At 42.0% G+C, this 12,833-nt stretch overlaps 1 protein-coding gene across 1 annotated transcript in view; it reads right to left on the bottom strand.

Moving 5' to 3' along the window:
- Positions 1-9,333: 9,333 nt before the first annotated feature.
- LOC121283970 (ephrin-B2-like) overlaps positions 9,334-12,833 on the bottom strand; it is a 59,624-nt gene continuing 56,124 nt past the window's right edge. Inside the window, exon 5 of the mRNA XM_041198819.1 lies at positions 9,334-12,692. Within this exon, the coding sequence (XP_041054753.1) occupies positions 12,280-12,692 (413 nt within the window). The 3' untranslated portion in view covers positions 9,334-12,279. The remainder of the gene's footprint in view (positions 12,693-12,833) is intronic.

Below are 12,833 nucleotides of genomic sequence, written 5' to 3'. Positions count from 1 at the left end.
TTTTCAGGCTGGAGGTGGGTAGGGGAGCCAGGAAATTCTTCCGGCTCTGCACGCCTGCCTTGGAAAAAAGTATCTCAAAAAGCGTGATTCACGTTATGGAGGATCACTTGCGTGCTGGAGTCAGGCCTGCTGTCCCCAGAAACAGTTCACTACAGGGGCTACCAAGTGCCAAAGCCGGCTGTTTAAGAGATCCGCCTAAGTTCTCTGGGACTTTGTCCCAATTTATTTGTTCAATATTAGGCTTTCTAGCTCTGTCCTCTCATATCCCCTCACCACCCCACCCATCCCCATGCCCCATCCATGTCAACTCATGCCAACCTATGCCCCCTACCCAGCCCCAATGGCCCCTCATATCTCCATACTAACTCATAGTACTTCCATGCCCAACCACCCAGTAAACACTCTGTACAGAACCAGTGAATCCCATAGTAACAATGGCATTTGTGGAAAAGCTTAAAAAACACAACCATTCATAACTTTCTTACTACAACCCTATAAAAGTATCAACAACCAGACCTTTACAGTATCAACAGCAGAAAGTATAAGCACTTGACATCTCTTCATCTTGTGGCAATACACATTGAGCCATTGACAAAATAGAACCAAGGGAAAAAAAGCTGTCAATGAAGCTATGTTGTTCCTTGTGTGCACCTCTTTCAATAAACTAATGGAAGTCTGGGCTCTGGATCTCTACCATCTAGAAGGGCAAAGCAGTAGACATATGGGAATGCAACCCACCCCCAAGCCACTCACCATCCTGACTTGGAACTATATTGCCATTGCTTCACTGTGCTGGCTCAAAAACTTGGAATCCATTTCCTAACAGAACTATGAATGTGCCTATACCAGATGTACAGCAGAAATTCAAGAAGGCGCCTCAACACCACCTTCTTAAGGGCAATTAGGAATGGACTACAAATGTTGACCTAGCCAGCGACACTCACATCCTAAAAACGAGTTTTCATAAGTCCTATAATGACCTTTGGGATCGCAATTTTGAAATCATGCCTGTACCCCAGATCCCAATCTGCGAGCTTTTGAAAGCCTGACCCAGGTAACTGGACCCAGGGATGAACCTGGGATCATCTTGGTCTGTGTGGTCACAACCAGTTCTTCAGTGTTGCCACCATAGTCATTGCGGATACCAATCATTCCCTGTAGCTGTTCAGTTTTTAGCAGGTTACTGCTGATGAGGTATTCTCTTTAAAGGCACTCGAGGGATGAATTTGGCCCATGTTACACCCATTATCTAGGCAGGAAACAGGTGCAAAGAAGTCCAATTTAGAGTGCCAATCTTTTACACTTGAAGAGCATTAGAATCAAGTATAATGTCATATAGTTTAAGGCACTGTAAAGGCATTAGGCCACTTGAATAAGTATATAAGGGCCTAATACCTAGCCTAGAAACTCAAACCAGAAATGAGGTTGTTCTGAATGCAGCAAGCATCCATAAAGGATTATCTGGTCTACGTGCATCATAACAGTTGTTGCTTGAAGGAATCATTGAAGACCACCACCAAAAAGGTAAGTTTTTAAAAAAGTTTCTTACTCTAATATTGAGTGCTCCCTATTGAAATTGCGGGCTTCTGTTGGCCAACATTCATTGACTCTCAATGACCTCTCTGCCTCTAAGGTCATGACTAGTGCCCGCAGCTTAATCATAGGGTAAAACAGTTCCAATTAGCGGAAGGATCACAAATCTGAGGGCGCAGGTTTAAGATAATTGAGAAAAATACAATGGCAACAGGAGATTATTAAATACTATTATTAATAAATATTAATGGCAGGTGATTGGCACTAAGTTAAAATGCTCAGACAGCTGGTACAGACAAGATGGGCTGAATGGCCTCCTTCTACACCGTAACAATTCTGTGATTCTGACATGAAGAAAAACTTTTTCGTGCAGTGAGGGGTTAGGATCTGGAATGCACAGCCTGAAAGTGTGGTGGAGGCAGGGTCATTTAGGGTTTTCAAAAGGGATTTGGATTATTATTTAAGAAAGATTTTCATGGCTACAGGGAAAAAGCAGTGGATGAATCGCTCCGTCAGAAGGCCAGTACAGGCATGACAGGCCATATGGCCTCCTTCTGCACTGTAACCATTCCATGATTCTGTGTAAGTCTAACACCAGGCTCCTGAAGCAACTGCTCTACTCAAAGCTTGGTCATGGCAGGAGACTCCCAGGAGGACAGTGAAATGCTTCAGGAAAGTCCTCAAAGCATCCCTGAAGAGATGAAACATCCTCGCCGGCTCATGGGAGACCCTGGCTTGTGATCAACCAAAATGGAGAGGGCTTGATCGGGAAGGCACCGAACACATCGAGAAACTTCATTGGAAACACGCAGGGGCAAGGTCAAGGCATCAGACAGAGCGCACAAACCTCCAAAACAACTCATCTACCCCACCCTCCAAGCACTGCCTGTCCCACATGTGGCAGAGTTTGCAGATTGCACATTGGACTTGTCAGCCGTCTCCAAATCCATTGAACTGGAGTAGAAACAAGTCATCCTTGACCCTAAGCGACGGCCTAAAAAGAAGACTTAGGTAGCATTTCTGCCTCTGAGTAGAAGACTGTTGGTTCAAATCCCACACCAGAGAGGTGAGCATAATGTGAGAGATGTTGTCATTCAGATGAGATGCCAAACCAAGACCCTGTCTGCTCTCCCATCAATCTTAAAGAAAAGTGGAGGAGTTATCTTCAGTATACTGGCCAACATTTATTCCTCAATGAACATCAGAAAAACAAATTATCTGGTCAGTACCACATTACTGTTCATGGGCGATGGCTTTTTAAAAATATTTTGTGTGTTGGGAGGAAAAACAGAGTCCAGAGCACCAACTCTGACGTTTTAGCGTGGGATTTCTGGAGAAGTCAAGTGTCACTGCTGTTACTATGACAATGCTCAAAGCAGCACAAGGCTATATTTGTAACAAAAATGTTTTGGTGATGTCATTGCACTGTGAGTGCATGTTCATAAGCAAAATGTAAAAGCTAACTTTTACTGATCCTATCTCCTTTCTTTTCACACACTTTTCTTGATGGCAATTTCACTGGAGTGCAGTTTCATAGCTACTGTCAGACCTCCAGCCTATTTGTAAATCAAATATTCTCATAAGCTTGCAAGGCAATGATGCCTTTGACCAATAGGGACAGCTTGTAATGAGGATGATGTGAAGTGTATTAAATATTATAGAGAATGAAGAGGCATTTACAAAGTTGAAAAAATGAAGTACAATATATATTCTTAACCCACAGGAATCATCACTGACCCGTGATAAAGACTTCAATGTGTTTTAATTACTCAAGAATATAAATATATGATAGACTTATTCGTTAGCAAATAATATCCCAATCTCTGATTAATACCATTCAGTCTACATGTTTTCTTTTGACCATTAACCTTAAGTTGCAAATGACATAATGAGTTAAAATATCCACTATTCCACATTGCCCACCCTCCCACACGTTGACATTCCCTCCACTAATCAGACTCATCATTCAATGAACTGTCGAAATCAGGTGAGGAGCATTGTGTTCCCAATCACATATTTGCACAAATATAGTAGTTGTGAGAATGACACTGCAAAATTATTCTGGAGATTTCCTTTCAGATTGCTATGGTAGCAATTTAAGTGTCCAGGAAGCTTATTAATGAAAGAATGCATGTTGAAGTGGAACATGTATAGAAACGTTTTCAGAATGCTTTGAAGAATGTAGGGAATTCCCAGCTCTGATTGTTTTGGGTTGTGCTGTAGAATTGTTCCAAGAATTATTAATTTATGATATGTAGTCATTTGGTAGTACAGAACTTGAGTATTGCTGAAAAAGGGACATGTCTAAGCTTTTCGTCTTGCATTCATCAGAATATTCGCAAGAATACCAATATAAGGGGAAAAACAGCAATTTTTGCTGTACGTGAAGAGACTGCTGATTGGTCGGCAAGTGGTGTTGCTATGGAGAATACACCACTGATGGGGACTGACAGTTAACTGCCAAGCTTTGTTTGAAATTTAAACCAGGCTGCTTGACCAGTCAGGGTCAAGGTTTAAATTTCAATAATGCTTGGTAGTTAACTGTCAGTCATCATCAGTGGTGCATTTTCCATGGCAATGCCACTTGCCAACCAATCAGCACTATCTTCACATACAGTATAAATTGTTGTTTTTCCCTTTATATTGATAATCTTGCTAGTGTCCTGATGAATGAAAGACGAAAAGCTTAGACATATGTTTTTTCAGCAGGTTATGATATGTACGTCAGCTCCTGAGAGTTTTCCAGTCAGTACCTATGCAGATTAGGTAGAATCCAAGGTCTGTTCTCAGTTAGCTGATTTCAGCACGGCAGCACAAAGGGTGCTTTGGCCTCGGGATGCCTGGTTTAAGGAAGGCATAATCAGGCAGCATTCCTGTTCCAGATAGTTATTCAGTAAATCCTGGATGTTTGGATCTTACCTGAGAATAGGATTAGGCTTGACTGTGATGCCCTCATGATTGAAATGCCCTGAGAGTATCAAAGTTCACACAATGCATAGTGACCACTTTGGGTAAGCTGCTAGTGGGAGCATGGTCTGTGTGTTTCTGGATATGAGTCAGTTTCGCCCAGAGTTTTAAGAAGTGACTAAAGTCAGGATTCAGTCACTTCAGTTACAAAATTCAAGCTTCAGGGCTACCAATCAATTAGATTCACGTGCTTTGCATATGTAAGGTTAGGTAGTCCTCAATTTCACTGCTAAGCCATATATGAAGCCTTCCATACAGAACTGAATAAAGCTGAGGCATTCCAGTTCCTAACCATTACCTAAGTCTGAGCTTTTTTTTATTCATTCATGGGACGTGGGTGTCGCTGGCTAGGCCAGCATTTATTGCCCACCCCTATTGCCCTTGAGAAGGTGCTGCCTCCTTGAACCGTTCCAGTCAATGTGGTGTAGGTACACCCACAGTGCTGATACTGAGTGAGTTCCAGGATTTTGACCCAGCGACAGTGAAAGAACGGTGATATATTTCCAAGTCAGGGTGGTGAGTGACTTGGAGGGGAGAGTCCAGATGGTGGTGTCCCCTTGTGTCTGCTGCCCTTATCCTTCTAGATGGTAGTAGTCATGGGTTTGGAAGGTGCTGTCTAAGGAGGCTTGGTGAGTGCAATGCACCTTGTTGATGGTACCCACTGCTGTCACTGTGCGTCGGTGGTTGAGGGAGTGAATGTTTGTGAATGGGGTGCCAATCAAGCGGGCTACTTTGTCCTGGTTGATGTCAAGTTTCTTGAATATTGTTGGAGCAGCACTTATCCAGGCAAATAGAGAGTATTCCATCACACTCCTGACTTGTGCTTTGAAGATGGTGGAGAGGCTTTGGGGAGTCAGGAGGTGAGTTTTTTCCACAGGATTCCTAGCCTCTGACCTACTGTTGTAGCCACAGTATTTATATGGCTAGTCCAGTTCAGTTTCTGGTCAATGGTAAACCCAGGATGGCACTTGTGTGGTGCAAATGTTGCTTGTCACTTCTCAGCCCAAGCCTGGATATTTTCCAGGTCTTGCTGCATTTGGACATGGACTGCTTCAGTATCTGAGGAGTCATGAATGGTGCTGAACATTGTGCAATCAACAGCGAACATCCCCACTTCTGACCTTATGATGGAAGGAAGGTCAATGATGAAGCAACTAAAGATGGTTGGGCTTAGGCTACTATACTGAGGAACTCCTGCAGTGATATCCTGGAACTGAAATGATTGACCTCCAACAACCACAACCATCTTCCTTTGTGCTAGGTATGACTCCAACCAGCAGAGACATTTCCCCCTGATTACCATTGATTCCAGTTTTGCTAGGCCTCCTTGTTGCCACACTTGGTCAAATGCTAGCTTGATGTCAAGGGCAATCACCCTCACCTCACCTCAGAAGTTCAGCTCTTTTTTCCATTTTTGAACCAAGGCTGTAATAAGGTTGGGAGCTGAGTGGTCCTGGTAGAATGCAAACTGAACATCAGTGAGCGGGCTATTGCTAAGCAAGTGTTGCTTGATAGCACTGTTGATGACCCCTTCCATTACTTTACTTATGATGGAGGGTAGACTGATGGAGCAGTAGTTAGCCAGGTTGGATTTGTGCTGCTTTTGTGTACAGGAAACACCATTTCCGGGTAGATGCCAGTGTTGTAGCTGTCCTGGAACAACTTGGCTAGGGGTGCGGTTAGTTCTGGAGCACGTCTTCAGTACAATTGCCACAATATTGTCAGGGCCCATAGCCTTTGCAGTATCCAGTGCCTTCACCTGTTTCTTGATATCACATGGAGCAAATTGAATTGGCTGAAAAATGGCACCTGGGATGCCGGGGAGCCCCAGAGGAGGCCGAGATGGATCACCCACTCAGCACTTCTGGCTGAAGATTGTTCCAATGCTTCAGCCTTGTCTTTTGCACTGATGTGCTGGGCTCTCCCATCATTGAGGATTGGGATATTTGTGGAGCCTCCTCCTCCAGTGAGTTGTTTAATTGTCTACCGCCATTCATGACTCAGAGTTTAGATCTGATCCATTGGTTGTGGAATCACTTAGCTCTGTCTATCACTTGCTGATTATGCTGTTTGGCATGCAAGTAGCCCTGTGTTGTAGCTTCACCAGCTTAACACCTCATTTTTAAGTATGCCTGATCCTGCTCTTGGTATGCCCTCCTGCAGTCTTCATTGAACCAGGGTTGATCCTCTGGTTTGGTGGTAATGGTAGAGAAGGCATATGCCGGGCCATGAGGTTACAAGTTGTGGTTGAGTACAATTCTGCTGCTGATGGCCCACAGCACCTCGGGGTTGCCCAGTCTTGAGTTGCTAGATCTGTTCGAAATCTATCCCATTTAGCAAGGTGGTAGTGCCACACATGATGGAGGATATCCTCAACATGAAGGTGGGACTCCGTCTCCATGAGGACTGTGTGGTGGTCACTCATACCGATACTGTAATGAACAGATACGTCTGCAGTAGGCAGGTTGGTTAAGGCATATTAGCATTAAAAATGTAAGAACTTACAAAATAGGGGCAGGAGTAGATCATTCCACCCCTCCAGACTGCTCTGCTATTCAATATGATCATGGTTGATCTTTTATCTCAACCCCACTTTCCTGCTTGATCTCCTTATCCCTCGATTCTGTGAGATGGCAAAAATTGAACTATCTCAACCTTGAATATACTCAATGGTGGAGTATCCACAACCCTTTGGGACTGAAAATTTCAAATATTCACAAACCTCTGAGTGAAGAAATTTCTCATCTTTTTTCCCAAATGAGCGAACTCTTAATCTGAAACTGTGCCCGTGTTCTAGATTCCCCAACCGGGGAAACAACCTCAGAGTCCACCCCGTCAAGCCTCTTCAGAATGTTTCATTGAGGTCACCTCTCATTCTTCTAAACTCCAGAAAACGTAGGCCCCAATGTACTGAGCATCTCATCATAGAACAACTCTCTCGTCCCAGGAACCAATCTAGTGAATCTTCACTCTATCGCCTCCAAGTGTGCATATTCTTCATTAGATACTTTGTTAGACATCAAAACTGCACACAATTGTCTAGAGGTGGTCTCAGCAAAGTGCTATTTAATTGCACCAAGTCTTCCTTATTCTTGTACTTCAACCCCCTTGCAATAAACGCCAACATGCTGTTTGCCTTCCTAATTGCTTGCTGCACTCGTATGCTAACTTCCGATATTTCTTGTTCAAGTGCACTCAAATCTCTATTAATATTTACAATTACAAGTTTCAAAGCTTTTAAAAATTCTGCTTTTCTTTTCTTACTGCCAAAGTGAACAAGCTCACACTTCCCCACATTATACCCTATCTGCCAGCTTGTTGTCCACTCAGTAATCTGTCTATTTTTCTTTGCAGCCTTTATGTCCTCCTCACAACTTACATTCCACCAAGCTTTGTAACATCAGAAAGCTTAGATACAATACTATTGGTAGCTCCATCTATGTAATTAATATTTATTATTAATAGCTGTGGCCCCAGTTCTGACCTTTGTGGCTCTCCACGAGTTACAGGCTGCCAAGTTGAAAACTTTCCATTTCTCCCTACTCCTGGCTTCCTGTCCGTTAGTCAATCGTCCAACTTTGCTATTATGTTACCCAAACTCCATAAGCCCGTCTTACATATTAAATGTTTGTATGGCACCTTATCAAATGTCTTTTGGAAATCCAAGTACACCACATCTACTGGTTTCCATTTATCGACCTTACAAGCTTCTCTCTCTCCCACTTTTCAGGTACCATGCCCTAAGAGGGCATTGCGACCAGGGACTTCCATGTATTGGTCCATGATTATGCTTGGAAAGGTACTGACTGCTGTGGTTTGCTGTTGCCTTCTGCAAGTTTTGGCTGCCCAGGAGACTCTCCCACTCTTACCACCTGCCATATACACATTGGAAGGATTTTCAGGTCAATAAATCAACCTATTTGGCCACGTTATGAACACATTTTCTATGGTCATCAAATTCCAGAGTGGGACTCAAACACTACTAGCTACATTGTGGAATACTCTATAAATCACATATCCCCAGCCAGAAGATCAAAGTGAAGGACATCTTCAGAGAAGTTCTGCATAAACAATCTGTTTTTCACCTCCTTCACCAGGTTAATGTCCTTCTTTAGAACATCTCATGCTAGGAAATCATGAGGAATTTGGGTATGCCTGTATTAATTTTTATCCATTCGATTTAACAGATGGAAAACTATGAGAACTGTTCACAATTATTTTTCATTATATGAAAATGGAACAATGTGAGGAAGAATAAAGAATTTACTCTGCTGACTCTTATGCTGGGGTATGTTCCAGTTATTGGTTACCTTCTCAGCTCAGCTTTCTAATCTTTTAAGCCCAACACCCTGGAATTCCTTTGTTAAATGTTTCTGCTACTCTCTTTTAGGACCTGCCTTAAAGTCCACATCTTTCACCAAGTTCTTGGTCAGCCCCTCCTTTCTTTGGCTCAGTGTCCACTTTTGTTTTCTGATTAGGCCTCTTTCAAGTGTATTTTCTACATTAAAGGCACTATACAAATGCAAGTTGTCGTTTATGCATGAGCCTCGACATCAGTGTCAACATGCACTGGATGCGGAGGGGGTGTTGCAGAAAAACCCAACCTACTCCTCACCTGACATATGCAAGTACGCTTTCAATACGTTAGTAATCAGAAAAGGGAACACTGGCTGACTTTTCCCCCTCTCCAACCCTAGGGCACTGAAAACACAACTTCATAATTGAATCTCCTGCATTTTATTCGAGACTGAACAAGCCATTTTAAAAGACCTTTGTTTTTGCTAGATTTCAGGAAGTAGAAGGAAGGAAGAAAAAAATTGAACCCCAGGCAAATTTCCATAGGAAAAAAAGTCTTTTATTTAAAAACAATTTCAGTTTGTAACAGACTTATGGAATGTGATTTTAATTTTGTTCATTTTTCCTTGGACTGCAGGGGAGTGAAGGTGAAAATTAAATCTGCTTCAGAAAAAGAAAATGGTTGAAAGAGCAGACGAAAAAGGAGAAAAATGAGGAGAAAGCAACATTCAATATTTATAAAGCAAGCGTAATACTGTGTACACAAACTGGACAAAGAAACAATTAAATAAATATTCATGGCACAAATATGCAGCAGTCAATTTGGTAACCTTACCAATTTTCTTTTTTCTCCATTTTTAAACTGTGCAAAGGGGGATGACACTGCCTTGGAAACAAGCTATAGCTAAAAATACATTGCAAAAAATTCAGATTTTATACAAAACATCCTCCTTAGAATTTGTTTAAAAAAAATCTTCTATTTACACAAACATTTTACTTTAAGGAAAATTAAGTCATGCTCTGCTGTGAACTTCTGTTACTAAGAAGGTGAATAAGGCTATTTTAACTCTCCCCTCCCTCCCTGCCCAAATCGTTATACATTAAAATATTCCACATATTTACAGCTTCACAACTAGCATCAGTTCACTGTGGTGCAAATTCTAAAACCAGGTGATAGGGATGAATGTGTCTGCAAGGCGGTTACAGTGACATTCTCTTGGCAGGCGGGGTGAGTAAGACAAACTATATGGGATCAGTGTAAAGTGCCTTACTCTACATCGGACACACAACCACTGCGCGTATTATAAACCAGAAATCCCATCAATCCCCACGTTGGATTTTTTTTTTAAATTGGAAATTCACCTGCTGTTTTCAAATCTGATTTAAAACGAAAAAAAAATCAGGCACAGAATACCCATAAAGTATTTCATAAAGAACAAACTTAACCTTGTATAATTGAGAATGTCTCTGCTAATATGTCTCTTGTCCTAAAGGCCCACAAAAAACACACCTTACATGGAAATGGTAGAAAATCTGTTGCACATATAATGTACTTCATTGCCGTAGCAACGATCTAAGTACATGCAAAGTGTTTCACTTTTGTCGCCAATGTAATTTCCAGGCTCAAGGATTAGGCTGGGCAACTATCCTGTCGGTTCTCCTTTGAAATTTCTGGGCCCAGTCTTTTCACACAGCACATTCTTTGAATTTTAAACTACAAGATATCATAGTTTGGACAGTGCCAAGCAGTAATTAATAACACAACCTGCATTGCAAGTCACCACAGGAGTAAGGAAGATTTTCGAAAAGACATTCCCAGTGCCAGGCTACTACTGTTTAATATTAATTTAAGAAGTATTTTCTAAAAATTAGGCCCATGTGTTAAGGCTGAAAAGCCCTTCAGTTGTTGGAAATATGAAGCAGAAGCAATTTCCCAGCTTCTGTTACTTTAGAAGTCTTAAGATGATTCTATTTTTATTTTTTGCTATTTATGGAAACATGATTCCATTCCCAGAGGCAAGTGTCCAAACATTTTGTGGCAATGTTATGACCATCCAGATAGTCTAATATTCAAACGATCTTCATCTGCCCACTGGGCATTCTTACTGAGTAACTCCGACTACAAAAATTGGCCGACAATGATCTGCTCTCCAGGTCTGCTATTTAATCACTCAGGTCCTTCTTCTCCCTCCTCCATTTTTTGTAGTGTATTTGATTTTTTTTGTCTCATGAGTAGTTCAAGGGTAAAGCCTTAGAGGTCACTGAAGCTGCCAGCCACAGTAAGAGAAAGCTGTACCATGTAATATGGAGACTGCTCCACAGTCTATTCATACAACGCAAACTGTAAGGCAATTTATTTCCTCAGCCTGACTGTACCACTGTTGCACTGTTCTTAAAAGCAACATCACTAGCCCCGTAGTGCCTTTTCTCACTGATGTGTGTCCTTCCCTTCAATACCTCAATAAAGCACCTTGCAGATGGAGGCCTTTCATTTTTCTCTCTCTAGTTCAGTTTTGCTCAAAATAATTATTTGAGCTCATTTAAAGTGCAGCTCTACAGCACTGTGCTTGTCACCATGTCTACCAGCCTACATCTTGGAACTTTTAGTACCAAAGTGCTCCCTAAGTAATGTATATCTCTACACATCCTTTTCAGATTCAAAAAGGCAGCAGCATACAACTGCAAATGCAGTTAAAAGTCACAGGTGAACTCCTGGTCTCCTGCTCATTACCAACGTGTGCTACGTATGACTGAAAGGACTCCTGCATGTATGTGGACGTGATTTATTACTTCCTGTATGACTGATTAAATTTGGGTGCTTTTGTGAACACTATCACTGGTGGCTGGGATGTTTGATTCAAGTTAATGTTGTGGTATGTTCTAGAAGTTTCCTGATGTTACAGTGATCGTGTTCAAAGGCAAAGTGGCCTTCAGTTTAACAAGTAATACTGGTAACAGGAAAACAATAAAGAGGGGAATAAAAATCAAAAGCACTGAACAAAGACAGAGGTGGATTTATGAAATCCGGTTATTATAAAATATAACAGTCCAGGGAAAGTGGAGACTGACTATTTTCTATTGCTGAATATCCAAAGCTTAAAATGTTACTAGTTATAAATACAGTGATAGATAGTTCAAACATCCCTTTGCCTCTTGCTTCCTGGTATGTTTGTAGCATATGGTCCAGAAATTAATGGTAAAAGGTGGAACAGTTTGGTTGAGTCCCCGACTCAACTTTTCTCCGGCTTGCTGCTCCTGTTATTTTACTGTAAGCAGATTCCTACACAGACCATACATACTAACCAACTCTCTCTTCAGCTGAATTTCCTGCAAAGCTTCCATTTTCCCCTTTAATTCTCCTACACATTTAAAGTCAATCCTGGTGCAAAGAAAAAAATCACCACTAATTTCAGCAGAAGACCCAGGTATGCAACAGGCCAAGAATTTTCTTCAGGATCCCAAACTAGCCTCAGTTCTGGCAGCTCAAACTTTGTAGTATATGTTCGCTGGGCTCTGTGGTGGCATCTCCTGAACTATATATACTGGATGTCCATAGTCTCCACTGACTTTTTCATAGTGAGGACAGAAGGCGCTGTCTGCAGTCCTTAATGGAATGATAATGTCACTGGGTTCAGAGCCATTGTTGTTGCCTCCCCGTTTGGGGGTGGCCAGTGTGCTGAGGGACAGAGTGGTGGTGTGCTGCGGGGAATGCTTTCTGTGCCGCCTCTTGTACTTTAGCAGCAGGACCACCAACATGATGATGATGAGGATGAAGATCACACAGCCTGATCCAATGCCTGCAAATAAGGCCACGTCGGGGCTGAGGAATCTGCCCTGGTCCGGGTCCCTGGGTGCAGTTGAAGGTTTATTATCACCACTCAATGAGTGTGTCCCACCTGAAAACAAAGAAGAACTGTTTGAGTAATTTGACTCTCAACTAAAGCCCTTTAGAATAATTTCTCAGAATATAGTTTCACTCCTCGGATTAAATGTTGTTAAATAAAACCTCCTGTCGGTTGAAAAATAATTGAAGCTGC

This window comes from Carcharodon carcharias, chromosome 11 (assembly GCF_017639515.1).
Source record: "Carcharodon carcharias isolate sCarCar2 chromosome 11, sCarCar2.pri, whole genome shotgun sequence".
In the NCBI taxonomy this organism is placed as follows: domain Eukaryota; kingdom Metazoa; phylum Chordata; class Chondrichthyes; order Lamniformes; family Lamnidae; genus Carcharodon; species Carcharodon carcharias.
Note: the sequence above shows the minus strand (reverse complement) of the source record. Positions and strands in the feature narration are given on the sequence as shown.